General features: G+C 40.3%; 1 protein-coding gene across 1 annotated transcript in view; it reads left to right on the top strand.

Moving 5' to 3' along the window:
- The window catches only part of LOC143292341 (ADAM 17-like protease), a 34,007-nt gene that overhangs the window by 12,965 nt on the left and 11,042 nt on the right, over window positions 1-10,000 (top strand). The window contains exons 3-7 of the mRNA XM_076602530.1: window positions 1,281-1,414; window positions 3,099-3,187; window positions 4,067-4,176; window positions 6,028-6,113; window positions 9,246-9,364. Of these exons, the coding sequence (XP_076458645.1) occupies window positions 1,281-1,414; window positions 3,099-3,187; window positions 4,067-4,176; window positions 6,028-6,113; window positions 9,246-9,364 (538 nt within the window). The remainder of the gene's footprint in view (window positions 1-1,280; window positions 1,415-3,098; window positions 3,188-4,066; window positions 4,177-6,027; window positions 6,114-9,245; window positions 9,365-10,000) is intronic.

Here is a 10,000-nt window from a genome sequence, read left to right as displayed (position 1 = left end):
GATAGAAAATGCGAAAAAAAACTTAGCCGTATGAAGTGCACAGGAACAGGTGTCGAGATGGCTGCCGGAAAAAGAGGGCGCTAGCCAGGGGGACAGAGGGGACGTTACCTACTTCCGGAAGGTTATCGGCCGTAGTACTTTCGTTTTCTCCGCATAGGCGGATAGTAGTTTGCACAGGACAGGAATGTCAGACCCCTGCCAGAGTCTGCACTAGTTGGGTCATGGTAAGTATGTTATTTAAACGTAATTTTAGATAGAAAATTTCCTTTTGGAGTGGACAGATGGCGAGGGTTATCTGTCCCTGCCTAACCTTCCTGATAGTGACTCCCGTCAGGCCATCAAAGACAGGCACCATGGCACAATGGGTTCGGCAGTGGTCAGGGTTCAAACCCTGTTTGGGCATGGTGTTGTGTCCTTGGGAAAGGGACATGACCATGATTTTCCTCACTACACCCAGCTGTGAACTGGGGTACCTGACGTTGGCTGCAGATGGTTCAAAACGGGAAAAGGAGAAGATTTCATGTTTTGTTGCACATTCAAACAAAATATTGTGCTTTAAAAAGGGGAACAAACTCACAGATATTCATTGGTTTAAAAAAAACCCCGAAGAGTAGGTTAACTCACTCAGTACGGCCAGTCCTCTCTTCTCCTCTGCACAGACCCCTCGGATGTCCAGTGGGTGTCTGAATGACCCAACCTTTAGCTTCCGTCATCAGAATTGTGGTATTCTTTGTCAACATTCACATCTTCAGTATAAGAGCCTTCCGCTTGCAATATTTTGATGATGGTAATTGGGGTGAAACGCTGTTAACGCCATCTCTTTTGCCGTTCGTATGGAGAGAGTTAAGGAGAATAGATTTTACAGTAAGACAGTCATTTATTCTTTGAAAGAACAGGACACGTGTGCATGTCTACATGACACAGCATCACATTACAAATAATATATGTATATATATATATGATACTTGCACACCTGTGTCTGTCGGCACTGCCCATTTTGATTTGCATTCCAAGATTATTGCCCTTGAAATGCTCTTTTGTTAGGTGTTTCTCAAAGCAATATGAGACTGTGTGAAAACATATTAAAGGTTGGAAAACAAAGAAATAAAATGTGTGTATGCTTGTATGTTTCAGTGTGTATATATATGAGTAATCTCTGTGTTTGAGTGTGAGTCTACAAGAGAGTCCATGTGCTAGAGTACTGAATGACTGGTTACTGTTTTTCTTGTGTTTTTTCTCAGCACAGAGTGCTAACTTTGTGTTGTCACTCCATGTGACAGGAGATTCAACTTGGTGCTGTACCCTGGCTCTCCAGTCTTGAGTCCCAGCTTCAAGGCCAAAACTGTGGATTCAGACGGGAACACGCACACCTTTAACGTCAACCCTAACCACTTCTACACCGGACATCTGGCAGGTATGTCCAGCAAGACAGTGATTAACCCCTTCAGTGCTGAGCCATACTGAAGGGAGATGAGTGTGACATGCAGTGGAAGTGCAATCATTTGTGTGTATCTTTCAGTGGTGGATGTGATGTTGCTGAACAAAGTAACGCAATCCTAGGAGGAAGATGTTGAAATCAAGATTGACTGACAACTTGTTCTGTAAGCTCTGTCTCAGTCAGGTGACAGCTCTTCACTGTTGACCATACTCATCAGCAGCAGTGAAGGGGTCACCTCTCTCCACCCTGCCAGTTTTCTCCCCTGATTTTCCCCGCAGACTGCCCATTTGGAAGGGATAGTTGGAAAAAACCCCAAAAAAAACAACGATAAAATAAGATGAAATGAAAATAAAGATAGAATAAAACGAAAACAGAAAAAGTAATTTTAAGACCGGTACACAAACTAAGAAAAAAAGATAATACACTGAGATAGCTGGTGTCAGAGGCTGAAGTTTCCCACCTTGATATCGCAGCTTGTTTCTGTGCGTTGTGTTTAAGAAGTACTGTGTCTTTGACATGAATGAGGTGCAGAGGGTCAGATGAATAACGTGCTTCATGGTTTCAGTTTCAGTTTCAGTAGCTCAAGGAGGCGTCACTGCGTTCGGACAAATCCATATACGCTACACCACATCTGCCGAGCAGATGTCTGACAAGCAGCGTAACCCAACGCGCTTAGTCAGGCCTTGAGAAAAAAAAAAGAAAGAAACCCCCCCAAAAAAAACCTCACACACACATACAGAACACAGAGCTCTGTTCTGACTGGTGGTTTTTGACAGAGAAATAGACTGAAAAAAGTAGCTATTAATGTAGATTGTCATTATAGTGCGATTCCTGATTTGGAATGTTTGTATAAAAGCATTGTGTGATGCACATTTCTGATGAGGAATATGAAGGCAGAGAGAGGTAAAGTAGCACAAAGAACTGTGGTGGAATGGCCCGTGTACAAGTTGTGCTCTGGTTGTAACAGATCAGGCATGTTTTAGCAGTTTTCAGTTCTGCTCAAGAAATGGTACTCTGGTTTTATTACAGGGTATTTTGATATCAGTATTACAAGAGCTATAAAGTATAGACCCCCATTGTAGTTTATTTCTGGAGGTAGCTAGACCCTCTCTGTGGGTTTTCGAGGACTGGCTTCACCCTGTTCTGGGGGGTCATTTGATACTGATCACGGGTCTTTGTGCTGTTGTGTGTTAAAGTGGTTGTCCACAAGTTGTTAATGTGACAGTGAGATTTTGTTGTTGCACTTATAGGGCTTGCTGTTGAGCTAACAGCCATACCTTCTGTTTGTAGGCAGCATAAAGAATGAACATAAACTATGTGTAAGAGAGAGAGAGAGAGAGATTTGTGTTATTGTCTATTTAATTTATTGTAGCGCTTATGTTGTGCCCTGTGTAAAAGTGGAGAAACATTCTAGAACGAATCTTTTTCTCCTAAGGACCATTAAAAGTACCTGAAGAACAGTACAATTCCTTGTGAAGCGAAGCATTTAGTCTCCAGCCCCCTGTATGAGGCATCATGTTGATGTTTATTACCTTGCTTTTATCTTATCAATGCCAGTCAAGTACTAAATGTGTATTTAGCTTATGAAAAGAAAAACAAAGCTTTGTATTGAACGCCTTCGAAGCGATTTAAAAATTATCAACATGTACCTGTTTTCCAGATGACAGGTCTGTCAGTGTTGATGCACACTTTGAAGATGGAATTCTGTCCTCCAACATACGCTTTCCACATGACACCTATGTGGTGGAGGTAAGGCGGCTCGTCATTTGGTATGTATGTTATGTAATGATTGTTTGGTATGGTCTGGAATGGTATTGTACTGTATTGTATTACTCTTTTGACGCAACAGATTTCTCTCTTTGAAAGTCGAGCTGGTCTCTCCAGAGAGAGTGCATCATTACAATGAAAGTGCCACCTTTATTTTGTAATTTCTGTCTGTGAAAGTCGAGCTGGTCTCTCCAGAGAGAATGCATCATTACAATGAAAGTGCCACCTTTATTTTGTAATTTCTGTCTGTGAAAGTCGAGCTGGTCTCTCCAGAGAGAATGCATCATTACAATGAAAGTGCCACCTTTTTTTTGTATTTTTTTCTGCCTGCAAGTCCTTTGTTTTCCTGTTAAAGTGGCTTTTTCTACACTTTTGTCAGGGACAACCCTTTTGTTGCCATGGGTTCTTTTACGTCCACTAAGTCCAAGTTGCAACACAACCTTGGTTTATCATCTCATGTGAATGACAAGCATCCAGACCACCACTCAAGGTCTGGTGGAGGGGGATAGAATACCGGTCAGTGTAGGAACTTTTGTTTTGGCGTAATTCATTATCATTATCATTCTGAAGATTCCAGTAGCATTAATGCAGGATGTGAGTGTGTATACGCATTTGTTTATAAGTTGTGTTTATAGATTTGTGAAAATGTGGATTAATGAATCATTTATATGAAGAATTATCATTTTCACACTGAAATTGTAAGATAAACAACAAAAGAGAGGCCCTGTTATGTACATTGTACATTATGTGGTGAAGCGTTTGTGGATTTGTCAGAACGCAGTGATGCCTCCTTGAGAAACTGAACGTGTGTGTGGTTAGAGCTGACCCATCATCGTCACCTTGTCCTATCTGTCTCACCAGCCTGCATGGCGGCACGGCCCACCGTCAGAGAACTACACCATGATAACTTACCGGGGGTCAGATGTCAACTGGGAGGAGATCTTTCCCATTGACCCCAAGACAGGGAAAAGGTGTGTCCTTTTTACTGCAAACGTCTTCAGTTTTACATTGTCATGGTTTGCACTTAGTTTTACTGTTTTCGATGTATTTTCTATTTTGTTTGTTTTGTTTAATTATCTCATTCCTTTTTTTTTTCTTTTGAAAAACGTTTTATGCAAACAGATAGGTTCTCATGACCTGATCAGCATCCTGGGTTTGTATGTGGGTTAGGCATCTGATCCTTATTAAAAAAAAAAATTTTATTACTTTTTTAAACAGTTGTGGTGTGGCATATATTTTTGTGCCACACTGAAAGTGGCCAAGTATCTGCCATAGTTTACATGTCAGATTACGCTTAGCTTATATCACAGGTTGACATAAGCTTACAGTTTGGCCAGCAGCAAAGAGAGAGCTGTATGATCAGTGGTTTCTCCATTGCACTGGGAAGTCATTTACAGCTTAGTCTTTGTGAAGGACTGTGACTCTCAAATTGGAAGGCAAAATTACACTGGCTCTAAGTGCTGCAGCCTTGGGGGGTAGTTGGCCTTTGGGGACCGTCCCAACGCCAACTGTCCTAAAATCCTCTTGGCTGAGAGAGTGGGGATGTAACTTGAGCAAGATGCTCTCCACTATAATCAAATTCTAGCCCAGATAGTTGTGACAGCAGTTGCCTCCTCTGTTGTTCTAGTGGTCATAATCGGACAAGACTGACCATCATACTTACACATATGGTTCAGTCCAAACAGTTGAACACCTCCATCAAGCTCAAAGTTCAGACTGTCACTTGGGGATGCTGTCACACAGTCAGATGAAAATTGCTTTATTCTGATGTTCACATGGACGTGATGGTTACCTGGAGTGTATGTGGTAGTTCGGAAGAATACATAGAAGTGTGTGAGCCTCAGTTTGTGCGGAGGAGCAAGCCATGTCAGATGTTGGGGTGAAGCGTTCTGCTTCTTGTCAGCAGTAACATCAGTTTTGCTTTGTATTTTGTTGAATTTTATGTTGATCTGCATTGCGTGTATTGTATGGTATAAATCGTATTGTATGATATGGTGTTGTATGTAACTGTATTGTATGGTATTGTAGGAATCAATGGTTTCTCCAGTCAATGGGAAACCATTTACGGCATAGTCTTTTGTGAAGGACTATGACTCTCAAACTAGGAGGCAAAATTGCACTGGCTCTTAGTGCTGCAGCTTTGTGGGCTAGTTGCCCTTGGGGAACAATCCCAATGCCAACTGTCCTGAAACCCTCTTGGCCGAGAGAGTGGGGATGTACTTGGGCAAGACACTCCACTATAATCAAATTCTAGCTCAAATAGTTGGAACAGCAGTTGCCTCCTCTGCTGTTCTGATGGTCATAGTCGGACACGACTGACTATCATATATATATATATATATATTGTATGAAATGGTAACATGTTGTGTTTGATTGTATTGGTTGTCATGGTTATTTGGTATTGTATGAAATGGTAACATGTTGTGTTGTGTTTGATTGTATTGTTTGCCATGGTTATTTGGTATTGTATGAAATGGTAGCATGTTGTGTTTGATTGTATTGTTTGTCATGGTTATTTGGTATTGTATGAAATGGTAACATGTTGTGTTTGATTGTATTGGTTGTCATGGTTATTTGGTATTGTATGAAATGGTAACATGTTGTGTTGTGTTTGATTGTATTGTTTGTCATGGTTATTTGGTATTGTATGAAATGGTAACATGTTGTGTTTGATTGTATTGGTTGTCATGGTTATTTGGTATTGTATGAAATGGTAACATGTTGTGTTGTGTTTGATTGTATTGTTTGTCATGGTTATTTGGTATTGTATGAAATGGTAACATGTTGTGTTTGATTGTATTGTTTGTCATGGTTATTTCTAGGACAAAGATGAGGGATGGCATACGACTGGATCCACAGGCCAGACCACATGTCAACAGGACAGCCAGCCATGACTCCCCCCCAGCTGGTGAGTATTTGTACACATAATCGGTAGCTTAACTCTCTCCATACGAACGGCGAAAGAGAGACGTTAACAGCGTTTCACCCCGATTACCATCATCAAATTATTGCAAGCGGAAGGCTCTTGTACTGAAGAGGTGAATGTTGACAAAGAATACCACAATTCTGATGACGGAAGCTAAAGGTTGGGTCATTCAGACACCCACTGGACATCTGAGGGGTCTGTGCAGAGGAGAAGAGAGGACTGGCCGTACTGAGTGAGTTAAGCAGTACTGACTTGAAGCTGTGTACCTTGTGAATGGAGAGAGTTACACTTCTTTACTATTGAAATGTACACACTTTTTGATGGATATTGATTTTAAGTATTAACACTTACTTTTGCACCTACCCTCAGTCAGAGTTCAAGCTGTAAGTGCTTTACAAACATGGAATCATTTGCACAACAGGCTGCCTGCTTGGGTAGAGATTTTTCCAGTGGGTTAAAGATGGATTTTTTTTCAGTGGGTTAAAGATGGAAATTTTTCCATTGGGTAAAAGATGGATTTTTCCCCCCAGTGGGTTAAAGATGGATTTTTTTCCCCAGTGGGTTAAAGATGGAATTTTTTCCCAGTGGGTTAAAGATGGAATTTGATGGAATTTTTTCCCCAGTGGGTTAAAGATGGAATTTTTTTCCCAGTGGGTTAAAGATGGATTTTTTCCCCAGTGGGTTAAAGATGGAATTTGATGGAATTTTTTCCCCAGTGGGTTAAAGATGGATTTTTTTCCCAGTGGGTTAAAGATGGAATTTTTTCCCAGTGGGTTAAAGATGGATTTTTTTCCAGTGGGTTAAAGATGGAATTTTTTCCCAGTGGGTTAAAGATGGAATTTGATGGAATTTTTTCCCCAGTGGGTTAAAGATGGAATTTTTTTCCCAGTGGGTTAAAGATGGATTTTTTTCCCAGTGGGTTAAAGATGGAAATTTTTCCAATGGGTTAAAGATGGATTTTTTCCAGTGGGTTAAAGATGGATTTTCCCCCCCAATGGGTTAAAGATGGAATTTTTTCCCAGTGGGTTAAAGATGGAATTTTTTCCCAGTGGGTTAAAGATGGAATTTGATGGAATTTTTTCCCCAGTGGGTTAAAGATGGAATTTTTTCCCAGTGGGTTAAAGATGGAATTTGATGGAATTTTTTCCCCAGTGGGTTAAAGATGGAATTTTTTCCCAGTGGGTTAAAGATGGAATTTGATGGAATTTTTTCCCCAGTGGGTTAAAGATGGATTTTTTTTCCCAGTGGGTTAAAGATGGATTTTCCCCCCCAGTGGGTTAAAGATGGATTTTTTTCCCCAGTGGGTTAAAGATTAAAGATGAAAATTTTCCAGTGGGTTAAAGATTAAAGATGAAATATTTCCAGTTCATTGGGTTAAAGATGAAATGTTTCCAGTGGGTTCCTCAAGGAGGTGTCACTGCGTTAGGACAAATCCATATAGGCTACACCACATCTGCTGGGCAGATGCCTGAGCAGCAGCATAACCCATCCCAGCTGTAACGAGACATACATAAAAGGGTTTTTCTTTGGTTTTTTATCTTACAATTTCAATGTGAAAACAATTATTCTGCATATAAAACATTCATTCATTCAGTGAGAGATGGAGAGTCTTCCAGTCTTCCAGATCAATAGATGTACAGACCTGCTTGTGTCTGAACCCAGTTTATGTGTATACATATGCACAAAAGCAAACATGCACATTAAAGATAATGCAATCCATGTTAACATTTGGTGGGTTATGGAAACAAGAACATATCCAGCATACACACCCTTAAAACGGACTATGGCTTCCTACATGGTGGGGTTAAAACAGTCAAGTACGTAAAAGTCCAGTTATACATACAAGTGACTGTGACAGTTGTTGCCCACAAACCCAGATGAAGAAACTGGTATATAAGTTAAAAGCTGTTATCAGAACGCTGTATCAGACCACAGGACGACAGGCATGATAAGACGTTCAGATCTGACCCGCATCAATGACCCCTTTGTATTGTCATAGATGTGTCTCTCTTAAACTCTGACATCAGATCTGTTTAGTCCTCAAGTAGTTTGGTTTATCTTTGTTTCATTGTTTCAGTCACACATTTTTTTTTTTTATAGATTTTTTAAAAGAATAAATTTGTCATTGCTTTAACCCTTTGAGCCCTGAGTTCCTGAGCAAGTTTAACCTTTCTGCCTGAGCTCCTGAGCCAAAATGTGCAAATAATTGGTATTAAACCCTTTGAGCCCTGACCACCGCTTTACCGGTGGCAGAGAAAAATGACATAATGCCCAGCCACCGGTTGAGCGGTGCGTAAACACTTGAAGCGTGCAGAGTCTCAACCTGGCCCGTCAAGGCAGAAATCAGGGACAAAACGTGCGAGAAAAGGTCTGTACACAATGCAGCAAGTAATTGATATGCTTGATGATTTATCGGAAGTAGAATATGACAGTGATTACTCTGATAGTGAGGTGGAATTCGAATCGGATGATTTTGCTACAGATAGTGATGTTGAAAATGAATCTGAGCATGCAGAATCAGTTGATCAAAGGAGGCGTGTCAGGTTGAGACTCTGCACGCTTCATGGTAGAAATCGATCTTTTTTTATCCAAAACACATGCACAAAACACAGTGAGGGGGCGCGGCAATGTTGGTACTGCGTTCGCTGGCGTCGGAATATTACGGTTTTTCTGATTGGCTCTTCAATATAAGTCAACCAATAGCAAAACACGACACAAGTGTTTACACACCGCTCAACCGGTGGCCAGGCATTATGCCACCCCTCCCCACCACCGGTAAAGCGGTGGTCAGGCCTCAAAGGGTTGAGCAAGCTTGATTTTTTTTTTCTATCTGAATACTATGTTGAAATATGTTGTAATGTAATTTGAGAAATTAAAGTCACCTGTTCAGAATAATGGTAATGAAACAATGGCATTATCTTGCATGGTCAGTAAAGGAGTGAGCATTGTTATTGAGTGTAACTTTGTTAAAAAAAAAAAAAAGTCACTGATGTGAAAAGATGCTGGGTTGTGAAACGGCAGCATCATTGTTGCATGATGAGTGAGGAGTGAACAGCTGAGCATTGTCAAAAGGAGGATGACTGGTGTGTGTGTGTGTGTGTGTGTGTGCGTCAGGACATTCTCGCCACAAGCGGGCGGTGAGGAAGAACACCTGCCCCCTGCTGGTGGTGGCCGACTATCGCTTCTTCATGGACATGGGGCACAGCAAAAGGGAGACCACTGCCTCATTCCTCGTCAGTGGAGTGCTAGTGATAATGATGATGATTATAACGACAATAACAATAATAGTTATAATAATGTAGATGGTAATGGTGATGACAGTGAATTAATGATGATAGTAATAGCAACAATAACAATAATAGTTATAATAATGTAGATGGTTATGGTGATGGTGATGGTGATGATAATAGATTAATGATGATAATAATGACAACAATAACAATAATAGTGATAATAATGGAGATAATTATGATGATGATGTTGACGATAATAAAATAATTATGATAAGAATAAAAGATGATGATAATGGTGGTGATAAGAACAACAATAGTAATAACAGTAATAATAATAACAACAACAACAATAAACATAATGATGATGATGATGATGATAGTAATAAAAGATAAATCATTTACAGATTGCTGTCCAAGCTTTCAAACATGTGACATACATTAGTATTGTTGATTTTGAACCTTTGTTCCCTTCTCTTTGCCTGAGATGGACCTGGCAGTCATCTGGAGTATCATAAACTGACTGACTGGTTGACAGATGGATTGTTTATATTTTGTACATGTTATGTAGAATGCTGCGAGTGAAATATTCCTAGTTATACATAGGTAATGCACATTGTGTGTGTGTGTGTGTGTGTG

This window comes from Babylonia areolata, chromosome 18, assembly GCF_041734735.1.
Source record: "Babylonia areolata isolate BAREFJ2019XMU chromosome 18, ASM4173473v1, whole genome shotgun sequence".
Classification (NCBI taxonomy): Eukaryota; Metazoa; Mollusca; class Gastropoda; order Neogastropoda; family Buccinidae; genus Babylonia; species Babylonia areolata.
This window is presented reverse-complemented; position numbering and strand designations above follow the sequence as displayed.